Genomic DNA, 15,247 nt, shown 5'->3' on the forward strand with positions numbered 1-15,247 from the left:
AGTCTTTGGTGCTTTTTACCATTGCATAGGAATGACTATTTCTGGTTTAAGATCAGTACTGAAAACATAGCATGTTTCATCTTTTTTACTTCCATGATAAATGCACCAGGGAATTGCTTATTAAGCAAATACATTTATTTCATAACGAATCTCAGATTATTTCCCTTTCCTTCAGTTTCATTGCTGTGATTCTTTAAGTGTTGTAGGAACCCGCACTTATCATTCACTTTAATTTCACATGACAATGTGTTGTGTAATTAAATGGATTTTTTCTTTGCCAGACATGTGGAGTATAGTGCTAAAAACCGCAAGTTAAAAAAACGTGCTTGTTTACAGCTGGTATTTAAGCTTTCATTCCCTTTTAATAGCTTTTGTTCTCAAAGAAGATACGAATATTCCTAAGAGGGGAAAAAGCCTGTGTGTTCCTGGTTACACCTCTGGATCGTTTCATGAATGTAGGTGATCCCTGAGTAAGTCTTCCTAAGTTACAAATGCCTCACTGAAGCTTTGAACCATCTTATTCCTCTAGCTATAAAGAATGGAGATAAAGCAAGAGGATATTGCCAGTGCTAAAAATAAGGTCATAAAAGAAAGTTTAGTAGGCTGCCAAGTTATCTGTAGTGGCCCTGCGCTGCTACGGCAAGTGCAGGTACCCGTGTCAAAGGATGCGTGGTGCTCCCGAGTAGCCTGTTGCAGAGGGACTTCATGGCAAGGCAAGAAAGCGTGACATACTGGCCAGGGAAGGCAGCATAGCACTTCAGTGGTCTCCGCTACGCCAGTAGCCCAAATCCCTGTCAAGACTTCTGTTGGTAATGCTGGTAAATCAACAGAGCACTGGTAGCAGCAGCTGGGCTTGGGACTTCCAGACGATTGTCTGCAGGTGGTTCAGATGGAGGAACCTGGCCTGTTAATTCAAAGTCATTAGAAGACATCAAACACTTTTGTGTCTGATTGTTAAAAGAGAATAGAAAGTCCTGCTTTGTTAGTGTAATTCTATGTCTTTTTTCTTCACATGACTATATTGCAAATAAGGAAATACCAATGTTAAGATTTTCTAGCTAGTAAATTAAAATACTGTCTTAAGGCAAGGTTCACGTCATATGTTTCTGTGAACATTTCTCCATAGTGTAGGTTTTCCTTCATGTCTTTAACTGGGATTGCATATGCAATGAGTATCAGATTCAAGCAAGGTATTAAATATAATTATACCTTTTTTTGTTGTGCCAAACATATGGGCGCTGCATGCTGTAGGGCTTCTGTTCTTGCTTTACCTGGCATTTTTATTTACACTTTAAGGTTCAGCTTTTATTTCAGTTTGCATTTACCGTGTAGTAGTAAATCCTTATCCCTGGGGAAGGGAGAAAAACGTTTTACTGGAGAGAAATATTGTTGACCGCATTGTCACATTGACAAGGGCAACTCAGGTGTTTGTCAAGTGCCAAGTTCATATCAATAAGGTTATTTCTATAGAACTGGAAGGTGTAATACGTAAGACCAACACTGAACTGTGCTTTTTAGACAAAGCAAATTGGAGCCCTCTGTTCCAGAAGGGGTGAAACCTCTGACTGATATTGCAAAAGCAGGCTATCTTGGAAAACAAGTGGTCATGCTTTGAACAATTGCAGGAAGATTATCATTTCAGTCCTGAGGTTTTAGGGGCAGAGCAAACAGTGTTTCCTGTGATTAAGGGATGTAATTCTGTTTATATTAAAGTATATTAACTAGAATAAAAATTTGAGCTGCCAGGGGAACATTTCTGTAGCAGGCTTAAATCCTCTTTAAATGCATCTTGAGTTCAGCCATCCCAAAAATGAAATATAAATGTTTTGTTGAAGTTAGGCTGACAGTTGCACATTTGCTTTTTGCTGTTCTGTCCTATGCCAGTGTGGTGATTTTTTTTCGTTCTTTCTACTTCACAAGCATAGTTGGTATTTGCTTAAATGAGTATTCACTAAACCCAGTAAAGATACTTCTCATGGGCTACATGGAAATATAGTACCAAAGCTGGCAGGAATGAGTCTTCAAAAGAAAGATTAAAAGCTGTGATTGTTATAGCCAGTATTTTTTAATGGGTACTGAATAATTAACATTTTGTATTCCCTGTTGACTTTTGAGTAGAACTCTGCATCCTGTAGCATCTGTGTGCTCACTATGAATTTGTAATTGGCATGTTCATTCTTAGGATACTAGTTTTTCAGAAGTGCTTTGTATCATTTAGACTAATTAGTGTCCTTTCTAGCTGAATTGGGTGGATAATTCTTTGCTAGGTGGCTAGAAGGACAGAAAGTAGGATTATTTATGGAAAAGCTGTAGTTTTTAGTGTTGCAGTTGTAGTGTTTAGTTGACTTTAGGGGGTTGCTGAAGACCAATGAGAAGATTGGCTTGGCAGCTCTTGTACACGACAATTACTATTCCTATTTGTCAAGATAATATAAAATAATTTGTGGGAAGTAATTCCCTACTTTTCCAAATAAATGGTTGGACAGAGCAGACGTGTTCTTCTATGTTTCTTTTTATGCGACACTTTGTATTGCAGTTTGGAAATACAGGGTCTGTGAAATGCTATGAACTGGTACATGTTTTGCTTGGCATAGTCAGCTGCCACTTACCTGAGAACTGTCCCCACTTTTACTCTCCCCACGCTTTTTCTTCTACCTTGGTTGTAACAAAGAAAATAACAGGAGACGTGAGATTTATTAAGAGGAGAATGGCTGTGGATGAAGTCAGAGAGAAGGGGAAAGAGCTGGATGTCAGTGAAAGAGCTTTTCATGCAATGAATCCAGAAAAAATGTTTGTATTAATAATTAAGCTTCTCAGGAATTATGACATTAAAGTTACTGCGCATCTCTGGGCATCTCTTGTGGTTTGCTTTCTTTTCAAATAATTGTAGATTAAATGAAGTAATTCCAAGACTGAAAATAAAAAGGAAGAATAACAGAAAGCAATGACAGAGGTTTAGTTACCATTCTAAGTGTGATTCAAGAACATGCTTTTACCTTATTTTTGCTTCTAGAAATGTGTACATTGCCTGATTATTTGCAGTAATGAAAAATTCTGTTCTCCCGTATTTAGCAGGTGTTTGCTGCTTTTTACATTGCACTTATTCTTGCGGTATTCCTGCTGTGTTCTGTACAACAGCAAATCATGTTTAATTACTGTGATTTCCAGTTATTACTTTCAAAGCTTCTATTTTTTCAAACCACTAGGCTGAAATTGGCCTAAGTGTGTTATTTATTGTGTGTGTGTGGTGAATCAGAAGGACACTCAATGATGTACATTAGGAACTTGATGGGATGCAACCTGTGTAATGTTACTGCATAGCTTTAGCACCTCTGTAGGTAAAAAAAAATAAGATCATGAGTCCAAGTGGTCCACTTTGCAGCAATGATAACTACCTACAGGGAAGACCTTAAAAAATTGATTTGTTTGCTTTTTTCCCTATAACTAACACCATAGGGAGAAAAGAGGAAGATAGTTTCTCTGATTTGCTCTAGGGTTTTTTTCTGAAATCTTACTCTCAACAGGCTGAAAACCAAGTGTTCCCCAGGGGAAAGTTAGTTTTTTAACCTTTTTTTAAAAAAAAGTAAACTAGAATTTGGATTGCACAGTGATGAGCATCTAAACTATGCAAAAGCTTTTATGACACATTCATTCTTGTTTTTCGGAATGGGCTTGCATATGGCTTTCTGTGAGTAAATAGCAGTGGTGGAAGAATGGATGCGTTTAAGCTGTGCAATAGTTAAACAGTTTTAATGAAATCAGTTAGTTAGCTTGTGTGATGAATGTACTTGCTAACTCACCATTTTTCTATAACGTAATTTCTTTCTTCTTGTTATTTGAAGGGTAAAAACATCTCTACCTGAAGCAACAGCTGAAAGTGCTCTTTTTCAGTGTTGCTCATCTAGATTATATTGGGTTTTTTATAGTCTGTATTCCCTCTTTTTAGTGTAAGTTTTAAAATTTGCCTTAAGGATTTTAGGTATATGAAATATGGTACCTGTACCATATATGTTATAGGTAGATTCTCAGCTGAAGTTTTTTAGACATGCTGAAGTTTGACTTTGTTCACATAGGGTGAAGTGCAAAAATACTGTAGAGGGGTATCAATCTTTCTGTCTCGTTAGTCCCAGTTATGGGGGAGCAGTCTCAAGCTCATTACTTGGTCTCATGGTTACAGCCACCCCTGTGTTCACTGCTGAATTTTGTTCAGCTAGCAGTTTATCATATTATGTTAAATAGGATTTCACTAAAGAAAAAAGTCAGTTTGACAAATGGCCTAGTAATGTTGAAACGTTTGTTATGAAGCCTCAGGAACCAATTAAGCAAACCTGCACAATTTATTGGGGAGCGCATGTTCTTTATATTGTACAGCTTGGTTATTCTGGCCAAACTGGCTGTACTTCCACTCTGTTACCCAGCTCTGGCCGTTCTGAAAAGCAGGTTAGTATGCCTTCGAACAAACATCTTGAATATTTCTGCAGCAAAATATTTTTTTTTTAATTTTCTTTTATGCCTGTTTGCGAGATCTAATCTATGTCCCAAACTTGCAAAGCAAAATCCATGTTAGGAGATGCCTGTGCGGAGAGCAAGAGGTGCCAGCGCTAGGGGTGGCCGGAGCTGGGGGGCTGGAGGAGTGCGTGCTCCGCAGGGTCACCCCACAGCGGCACTGATGGGTGGCTTCTCTCCTGGACTTCGGCAGCACGTTTAGGTGTCGGTTAGGCCAGCGTTTCCTAGGAAAAGAGAGGCTGCCACCCTGTGCCAAGAGTCCTCATTGCCTTTACGTAGGCAGTGGTGGTGCTTCAGCAAGAGGGTGGTGGGCGCGATTTGTTTGTCAGGGGAAGGTTTTAAGCTCATGCGTGAAGGCTCCTGGTGATGCTCCTAACTGCCACAGAAAAGGCATACGTTTGTGCAGTTAGGCTTTAGCATGTCACGTTGTTTTGAATGGTTTGGTAAGCAGGAGACCAAGGAGAAGTCTAAGACTTAACAAGAATCTATGATGGATGTCAGGTTCTCACAGGCTCAGTCTGAGGGGTCTTCGATTTTTCTGGTTTTGTGCAGTGACCTTGTAACCACTGTTCACAGGAAGGTCCCAAGTAAACTGAATTTATTTCTTTTTTTAAAAGAGCAGAAATAATATGAATTGGATTGTTGATGTTGATTAAAATTAGGTATCAGTATGTTATTATGCAATGTATTTTAAAAATAGATAAAAATATACTTGATGTGCTTTTAATAGTGTAACATTAATATGAATTCATAATTAATGTATTAAAATTACATGTGAAATATAATACACCTTCAAGTTGGGACCCTGTGAGACAGAGCAGTGCTGGAGGTGACGATGCATTTCAGCAGAACTGAAAGAGGCAAAGTTTTGGTTTCTGTTCTGCTCCATGTGCCCTCCCATTAGGTAAAAGTTTTGTTTTACTGAATGATTGCATGGTGGCAGATTAGGTTTTTTTTTTTTTAAATCTTGCCTTTCTTTATACATATACTCTTAAGTCTCTACAAGGAATGGAAAAGATCTGGAAGGGCATGGAGCTTTTAACTAAGTTGACCTAGTGAGTTCTCAGCTTTAAAGTAGGGATGTGTTGAAGCAAAGTTCTTAGTGGTTCTCAGCATTCGTAGCATGGAGGTACAAACACTTTAAGTTTTGCAGTGTATTGTGGATGGAACTAATATTTGACCCACCGTACTATTACATTTACAGGTGAAAATGAATTAATATTAAATTATTTGACATCTGGATCCTAAACTATGCGTTGAGTACGTATCTCACAACAGCATTTTACATTGATTTCAAATTTCAGAACCGTTTTTGACATTTCTGATGTCTGTCCTTCAAGGCAACAGTGAGGAAAATCGATGAGAGAATGATGGCTTGCAGAGGAGTGATGCCTGAAATTGCTGTTGGTGTCCATGTTCCAAGTATTCCTTGTTTTTCACAAAATTAATTCAAGTGTCTGATCTTTGCCTTAAAAAGCACGAACATTACTTGAATAACGAAAGAACATGTTAATTGTGCTAAACAGTTTTATGCCACTGCAGTTCTGCTCCAGTAATTACTGAAGAGAATGACCGTAACCATGTCGCCTGTGAGATCACAGTTTGCCCCTGTAGCTTCTTTGAAAGTAATATATATTTTTAGGTAAAGAGTACTGTCATCTTGTGGCCGCATCAAATAGTGCAAAGAGAGCTGGTCACACCAGGCTTTATATTTAGAAGAGCATGTCGCAATTTTAAAAAAAGCTTATTTCCCACTGGATGTAAACACAAACCTTTAGGATATGCAGGTCTCACGAAAAGCAGTAAAAGTGAGTATAAAAGAAGTCTGCCTTATAATTTTACTGTTGCTCATGAAGGTGTAATTATTATTTGTGCTACATTACTGTTTATCTTAAGATAGTCTTGGATCGATTCGACTCAAATATTGAATTATTGTTTATTTTAATTGGATCAATTAGACTCAAATACTATTAAGGCTTAGAGATGGCTGAGAGAGAAATAGAAATATTAATCCCATCCAATATTTTTCATTAAAATCTATTTCACTTGCATAACAATGAAACCTTACCAATTGGCACTTTAGGGGAAGTGTTAGTTTGAATCCTCTATCCAGCTTTTTTCTTTTGTTTAAAGACTTAACTGTATTTTTTGTAACCAAAATACACAGGAAAAGATGAATAGTCTTTCTTCAGTCCACCATGGGGGCAGTGGTTTCATGAGGACCATTGCAGGCACAACTTGTGTGCCTTGCAGCTGTGCCCCGCAGTCCATCCAGCTGCAAAATGACTGTCTTTCTAAGCTGGACCAGTTCCCAAATCCATTTGCTGGCCGGTTCCTGAAATGTTGTTGCTGGCAGAGGGGAGTGGGCAGCAGCGGGGCAGCAGCGAGCGTGGCAGGTGCTCCTACAGCAGCATTCACCAAGGGCACCCTCGTGATGCTCAGCCACTGCTCTCCATGGTGGGACTGCTGGACACAAGTGGAAGAGGCATTTGGCCCCTTCTGCCCCTGTCCTTCCGCTGGGTTCCCTCTGTTTCCCACGTGTGGCTGTCAGCAGAGCACAGAGTTGAGGTCAGGCTGTGGGAAGTTGCATTGTAGTGTGGTAACGGCAACCTAAGTCTCAGTGTGAAACCTTGTGGCAGGGGAAAGTGGTTTTATTTGAAAACAAACCTGATTTGGGTTATTTGCTTTTGCGCTCTCACACCCACATACCCACATTCACAAGCACAGATGAACTGTCTGGGTCATGCCTGATGGGGATGAGAAGGACGTGAGCTAATGGGTCCTCCTAACGTCCCCAGGGCTCCTGCTGGTCATGTGGGCATGTCCGTGGTGGTGTTGGATGTGCCATTTTGTACCTTCTGGTAGCTGGCGGAGATTTCTCTCAGGCTTGTCATCCCTCTGTGTGCGCCATCAGGTGTTTGCTGGCCATCCTTTTGCTTCCCCACATGGGCGTCTCGAGGAGGGGACACAGATGTGCTTCTGGGTGGCCGCCAGCGCATGCCACCCCAAGAGTCCCCCTCCCACCACCTCGTTTCTTCTGACACTTCCACAGCCACGTCCCGTCTGTTCTCCATTCATGCCACGTTTAACATTCCTCTTTCCATTATTCCCATCAGGGTTGCCTTTCTGGTCACAGCTGATCATTGTTGGCTGTATCAGGGGGCATAGACCCGTGCTCTCCTGCGGGTGGGTGGCTGCTGTGGGAAGCACAGGAACTTTGTGGACTGACTTTGGAGTTGATTTGCTCTTGGTGAGTGTTGTAGGAAGTGTGTCCGCATGGAAGAGGGAAGCCCGTGCGCTGTAAAGTCAATGAAGAGTTACACTAGTGGTGTGCAGTGGAGCCTGTGTCTTTTCAAAAGCATAAGATAATTAGGTTAATATTTTACAGAAATAATTTTAACTTTATAATCTAATTTTTGTGATTGTGTTAACATAAAATCCTAGTCCTAATAAGGACATAATTCTGTTAACTAAAAACTATGCTGCCAAAGCCAGTATTTCGTGTATGACTTTGAGTACGGATTGCAAACAGCAAAGTGATGCAAGCACCCATTTGATGTTAACACGGTGAATTATGTGAGTAATGACTGTGGAAAATAATAAATTGTAACAATAAAACAATTCTTTCCACAGCTGCTGTTTTCCATTTGATTATCAGTAGGAATTTAATTTAGTTCTGTTTAAGGTAATGTAGTCTCCATTCCCTTAATGTATTAGAACATAATTAAGAGTATATATTTGTCTTTAACAGGAACCAGTGACCCATATGTCAAGTTCAAAATTGGAGGAAAGGAAGTGTTTAGAAGTAAAACAATACACAAGAACCTCAATCCTGTGTGGGAAGAAAAAGCTTGGATTCTTATAGATAGCCTAAGAGAACCATTGTATATAAAGGTGAGACACTATCTTACATGTTTGTCAAATTACAATAGAGAAGTTACTGAAAGAACATGGAATTTGTAATGTTTGTATACTGAAAAAAATTGTTATGCAATAGCGCCTTACTAAAGACTACTTCAAGGTGAAAATTACTGAAATCACATCTGTAGAATGATCGTGTCAACGTTCTCCCTTGCCCCTCCAAAAAAGGTAAATATAGGCACTTTTGTTTATTGCAGGCCATAATTGTTTTATACTACTTTAGTATAGTAGTATGCTATAGTGTGTGATCTTAGGAGAAGAATGGAGAAAGTAAACTGTGTTTCATGATGATGACATCTCTTTTTTTAATGGAAATAACATTGCAGGATTCTGACATGAAACGTAATCTGTCCCATTAAAAGCAATCCTTTGCTGGGGTTAATTTGAGAATTTATCAGGATGTGTGCCTGGTTCCTTGGGTTTGGGGTTTCCTTCTGTTTGTACCTGAACACACTGGGTTTGCTTATGTGTTTCATAATGCTTTATGCTCTTTTTTCACATTGTAACTGTCCTTATTATATCACAAGTGAGGATGGTTTTGTCATAACAGAGACATCACTTACTCAAAAATAGCAGATAGCTTGAGCTTAAACGAAAGAGAGGCAAACAATGCCCACAGTAATTAGCAGCAGTGGCACTAGTGCTTCTTAGCTATCCATATCGGACTGGAAACTAGACAACCTGTGACCATTGTTTTATAGGTGTGGCATGGAAAGGCCCTTTTCTGATCCCAGTAGTTTACGGTGTTCTGTATCCAAAAGTGATTAATTGTGTAAAACAAAATAGATCAAAATTTTTAAAAGTGATGTCAGAGAAACTGTAGTCTTAAGGTTCTAATGAGAACATATGTAGGTCAAAAATACTTTGAGAAAGTAAGGAAACTTCTGTCTTCACTACATAATCCTTTTAACTGCTCTGAAAGGATACAATGCTACAAATCAGTATCAGTCTTAATCTGAAATACATGACAATTTTAACCGAAACATCAAATTGTAGATTTTTTTAGTAGATGAATGCTGCTTAAACAGCCTTTGAGTGTCGATCTGTACTAAGTTGCATGTGTTCTGCTCAGATTAAATACATCATTATTAGAAAAGTGTAAAGTTAATTCTAGTTCTCAATTGAGATTTTTCTGCCCTTATTAAATTTAATGACTCATAAGGAGTGAAGGCTTTCCCAACACTGTGAAAGAAAGAAGTAGATTCAAAGAAGACACTTAGAACATAGCTACCTGTTTCGGTTTATTTATGCTTATTGTGGTTTAACCCCAGCTGGTAACCAAGTACCAGGCAGCCACTCGCTCACCGCCGAGGTCACTGCTCACATCCACAGAGCGTTGGGGAGGAGAACTGGGAAGGAGTGTGAAACCTGAGGGTTGAGATAAGAACAATTTAATAATTGAAATAAAATGAAACCCATAATGATAGTAATAACGACAACAATCACAATGTAAAGGAGAGAGAAGACGAGAGGAATGAAATCCGAAGGGAAGGCAGAAAACCCAGGTGATGCACATCCAGCTGCTGGCCCCCCGCAGAGTGATGCCCCGCCAGCCTCCCAGCAGCAATCGGCTGGCCCCGGCCAACCCCCCCATTTCTGTACTGAGCAGGATGCCCCATGGTATGGACTGTCCCTCTGGCCGGTTGGCGTCAGCTGTCCTGGCTGTGTCCCCTCCCAGCTCCCTGTGCCCCCCGGCCCTCTCACTGGCAGGACCAGACACCAGCCCCCCAACAGGGTCACAGGGGAAGAGGGGTGTGTATTTACTTTTTAGTTTTCTATAATGTCTATCTATATTTGTGCTCTGAACACACCGTGTATTTCGGTTTTTATAGCTTGTTCAGGTATTTTAAGAAATGATTAAATTGTACTGTCAGCTGCAAATGTTTATTTGGTGTTTTTGTCTCGATAATTTGTCAGGGCAGAAAGCAATTCTACTTGGCAACATAAACTGAGATTGCATCGTTCGTTTTCTTTCCCCATTTCAATGAATATTAGCTGGAGAAAATAACGAGGGTACATGCTCAGGTAGATCAGTGCATACGAGAGACTCGTGTTCGGATGCCTCCTTCAGCCCTGTGGGTCTGCAGCCCTGGGGCTGCGCATTGCTGTCACTGCTCCGCTAACCCCAACCATGTTAGACTGTTTGTAGAAGATGAAGAGCTTTAACTGCCTCCTGGAAAAGAGCTTCTGTTACATGACCGCTGAAGTATTTACATAAAAATTTAAGACCTTGAACCTGTCATGTCGCAGTTAAATGTTCTCATTACTAGCTGTTCACAAGTGTCACTCTTAAGGAAGACCTGAAGGTATAGTTTGGCCCCCAGAAATTCTCACGACAGTGTTTGCCAAGAAAACTTAACTTACCTAGAAATTTCATTTCACTGATTGACTTTTCCTGCCCCCCCCCCCTTTTTTTTGTAATTTTGTGTCACAACTTTTTTTTTTTTTTATTGCAGTCCACCTTTTTTGTTGATTTCCCTGCAAAAGCCATCCCCAGTTTATTTGTTATTTTTTCTTCTGATTTGAGAAGGCATAATCTATCTCAAATCAGCAATACCATTTCTCATACTAGCCACAGGTTCCAGTTTGGATGCCAGTGAATTTGTCCAGATGATGTCTCTTTTAGGTAGCCAGGTCAGGCTCCTCGTAGTAGAGTAATGAATGTCACTATTTCCTTACACATATCCTTTAAGTTTTCATCTTAGATTGTAATATTTCTTAACCCTAGAAACTTACACAGCCTTCAAAATGTACAATTTTATTATTCCTAATACTGATGCCAATGCTGTAGTAACCCAATTTCCACAACCATATCCCACTTTCTTGCCTGTATTTTGCAAAACTGATGAAGGTATCAATGTGTAGCAAATCAGTGATTCTCATTAACTTTACCTATTCTTTTGATCTTCCTTCTTTTAGTGCCTATGTTTATAAAAACACTTCTGTTGTTCTTAGAAAACGGATGTTGTTCATATGCAGCCTGGTAGTAGCATACCCTTGTGTCTATACATGACACTTTCTGACTTTTACATAAGCAAGTTCAAACTTGATTTTGTGGCCAGAAAGTTTCAGGTTAATTTTAGATAGTCCTGGTTTAACAGGTGAGGAACGTGGAGCTGTAACTCTGGAACAGGAGTTTCAAGCACCAGTCATAACACCAGAAAATAACGAGGAAAGATTTCTAACAGTGAAAAGTGCTTTTATCTCCTTGCGTCTTAGGTCTTTGACTATGACTTTGGATTTCAAGATGACTTTATTGGTTCTGCATTTTTGGATCTCACTTCATTGGAATTAAACAGGTATGGCACAAACAAGGCTACAGAGTAATTCTTTATGGTTATCTGCTAATATCATGTCTGTGGAATTGCAAATAGAATATTATGCTGGAAAATAATTATGTAAACCTACACCACATATAACTAGCTGAGCAGACCCACTTATGTTTAGGGAATTACTGTAATAGGAATGTTAATAATACATTAACTGAACATTTTTTTACGGTGTCTATGGAGAGACACTGGTTTTATAACCGCTTTAATATTGTTTTTGTATTATCTTAATTCACAGCATTGCCACCTACTGTTCAACTTTTTTCCGTTTTTTAAATCCATTAATATTACAGTTCAGTTTTAATCACTTCAGTATGTATAATTGCCTAACACTAGTAGCAGTATTTACTATTTATTTATGAGTGTTTAGACTGCAGTACTTAAAAGTAGAAAGAGGATATATTTGTGACATCATTTGTAAGCAGTTACCTATAAATGCAGATGCCTTTAATTCTCATGATTCGAAAATTTTAATATCTGAGAGCCTGAAATCAAAATAAATGCATTTTTTTAATTTTATTTATTTGTTTAGTTAGTACATTTACAAAAATGTGGTTTTGTCTCCTAGGCAAACAGATGTTACCTTGAGTCTGAAGGATCCTCGTTACCCTCACCATGATCTGGGAAGTATATTGTTATCAGTTCTGTTGGCTCCTAGAGAACAGCGAGAAGTGGTAATTTTAAATATTTTAATATGTCATCACTCTTGTGATTGTTTTATGATTGTATGACATAATGCATAAGAGTAAACCACATATTCTGAGATTAATTTGATTTTTCCAGTTCTTAAAATAATGACGAACAGTGTTTCTGGTATAGTACAGCATACTTCATCTGAACTGGATCCTCCCCGAGACAGTACTGAGGGATCCAGATGGAACATAAATGTTCAGCAGTTTCAGATAAAGTTAGTCGCAGGTGAATGTTGCTCATTAATAAGTAAAAATACCAGAAAACCACTAGTGAAGAATTTTGGACCTAGTGCTGCCATCTCTAGGTGAGAACATTTTAATCCTACTCCACACTGAAAATAAACAATCTGGAATAAAGGTAGTATTTCTGCTTTTTGACATCTAATGGTGATGTATTCTTTGATGTGTTCCAATTTCATGACTAGACCTCAATTACAAAATTGTGTGGGTTCCTAGGTTCATTGTAATTCCTTCATTAATCTTAGTTTTCTGAGCTGTTTAGTTGTAAGTGAAAATGCTTTCCATTTTATGGGTCTTGTTAGTTGTGAAATTCTCTAGTTGGATGTATGTTACAGCTTTTTGTCAGTTGATGTTTGACGAGCAATAGTACAACTGTGACAGAAATACAAGAAATGACATCTCACTCAGAGGCTGTCAAATAATACGGATTCCTTTGGCTTCAGGGAGGCCAAGAAAAAAGTATTAATCTGATGAAATTTTCCATGGATGTGGTCAACTATATGGCTTTTGTAAGAATATAGATGTTTCTGTGTGCTGCAATGTGACACATAATCCTGTTACATGCTGGAGGAGTACTGGCAGGTTGTAATGTTCTTCAACTTTTCTCCTAGCCATTATTAAATAGCCTAGTAGGTGTTTGGTATTTGGTATGACAAAGATGTACAGTTTTGAAACTAGGTTTCTTATCTATGAATTTTCTTCATGGCATTCTGTTAGAAATTAACAAAAATAATGAAATATGGCAGTAACATGCAGAAGTTTATTTGAACAGTGTATAGTGTATTTGTCTTCCTTTTAGCAATATGTTTGTCCTTACAACTCGGAATACTATACTGCAAATTTGCACCACAAAAGTGTTTATCACTTAAATTGAAAAATGTATTTCATTCCAGGCTTGTGTTTTGTGTGTGTGTGTATTTGGGTAAGACCAGCATTTCAGAGTCAGCTGGTTACAGCCCTGTTTTTCCAAGTGGCTTTGGCACTATCCTGCCATAATCCCAAACCACGCAGCACAGGAATGGTATATTTTTATGTGGGAAACCATTATGTGAACAGCACGTTAGTTGTGGGGTTTTTTTTTATCATACAGGTAGGGATAGCTACTGTGCCACTGAAATGGCACAGTGTTTTCAACTGTTATACAAAAAACGCTCAAGAAAATCACTAGTGAGAAAGTGAAATTAAGACACTGCAGTGTAACATTGGCTTTCATATGGGTATTCACTTGGTGAATTCACAACTGAACGTCAAACATAATGGGAGCGCCATAGACTTGCTGGCTAGCAACATTTTCATACCCATCTGGCTGGTTGTAATAGAGGAGGAGCTGGGTTTGTGCTGTTACACATTTCATTAGCTTTCTGCTTATTAAGCTAAGACCTGTAGTTCAGCTCAAGGGTCCAGTTTTTCTTCCCATCCAGCTGTTCCATGGAACTTCATTCTGAAAATGCCCAAGATTCAGATTAAACTTCTGATTTGTAATCTGAAGATCCGTAGTTATTAGAAACCAGTCTTTCCCAAGATAAGGATTTCAGAGCGCTTCTAACAAAGCTGCAATAAAATCAAAGAATTCGTGTCAATGCAGGGAAGATGACTTACAAAATCAGTACGGAATTGCTATATATGAATTTGTTAGGGCTTTAATAATTCAAGGCACAATTATCTTTTGTTCAGTTACCATACACTTATTTATTTATTTATTAGGTTTTATTTACTGTCTAAGGAGTAGATATTATAAAATATATTGCTCCAATTAAATTGTTGTCCTTGGTTATTTTTAAAGGTCTTGTAATAATAAGGATAATTTTAATGGAATTTAATATGGTTGAGATCAATAAATTTTCAAATCTTACATTAGAGGATGGAGGCTACTTCTTATCCACTCTGGAAATGTGCACCGTATAAAGTAGTAATTAAAGCAACTCCTACCTTCCCAATCTGTGTAGCATGCTGTTTGAATGGGTACTGCTTCCCTTCTACTTGGATATCTCCATATAGGTAATAATTCAAATAGCATAGTTGAAGTATATGGATAAAAATCTGTGAGCACCTTTAAATATGCTGTGATAGCTGCTGCACAGAAGCACAGCCTCTTCATGTGACGTGCATTTTTCCCCTAAGTTGTTGCAAATGTATTTAAATCCTGTTGGTTTGATAACTCTATATAGCCTACATTTTACAAATCAGTTTTCTTCTGAATAAGTTTTAATTTGTTCAGGTGGTCAGGTGGTAACTCTAAATTGCTTGCACATGTCGTCACATGTGAATGGTATAAAATGGTTAAATCAAGCTGAAGAATTCAGAAATTAACTACTACTAAAACTTCAGTTACTTGAATTCCATATATTTAAAATAAGAGAGTTTATTAAGATCATTGGGGAAATGAAAAAGGGAATAGCTTCAACAAAAGACATGCCAGCTTTCAGACGTAGCTGTAGCAGCAGCATTGTGCCTGATCCTGTATTTTGGGTAGCTCTATAGCCATAATCCAAACCCAGCCCTGTTGAACAAGACTTGCTGTTTGTGATGTTGCATTTCGGTGACTTTTTGATGCAGATT

At 38.5% G+C, this 15,247-nt stretch overlaps 1 protein-coding gene across 9 annotated transcripts in view; it reads left to right on the forward strand.

Annotated features, from left to right (window-relative positions):
* The window catches only part of MCTP1 (multiple C2 and transmembrane domain containing 1), a 275,473-nt gene that overhangs the window by 112,211 nt on the left and 148,015 nt on the right, over positions 1–15,247 (forward strand). For all 9 annotated transcript variants that reach the window (XM_055699706.1, XM_055699707.1, XM_055699709.1 and 6 more), the window contains exons 3-5: positions 8,258–8,400; positions 11,647–11,726; positions 12,325–12,430. In XM_055699706.1, the coding sequence (XP_055555681.1) occupies positions 8,258–8,400; positions 11,647–11,726; positions 12,325–12,430 (329 nt within the window). The remainder of the gene's footprint in view (positions 1–8,257; positions 8,401–11,646; positions 11,727–12,324; positions 12,431–15,247) is intronic.

Source organism: Falco cherrug, chromosome Z (assembly GCF_023634085.1).
Source record: "Falco cherrug isolate bFalChe1 chromosome Z, bFalChe1.pri, whole genome shotgun sequence".
NCBI classification, from domain to species: Eukaryota; Metazoa; Chordata; class Aves; order Falconiformes; family Falconidae; genus Falco; species Falco cherrug.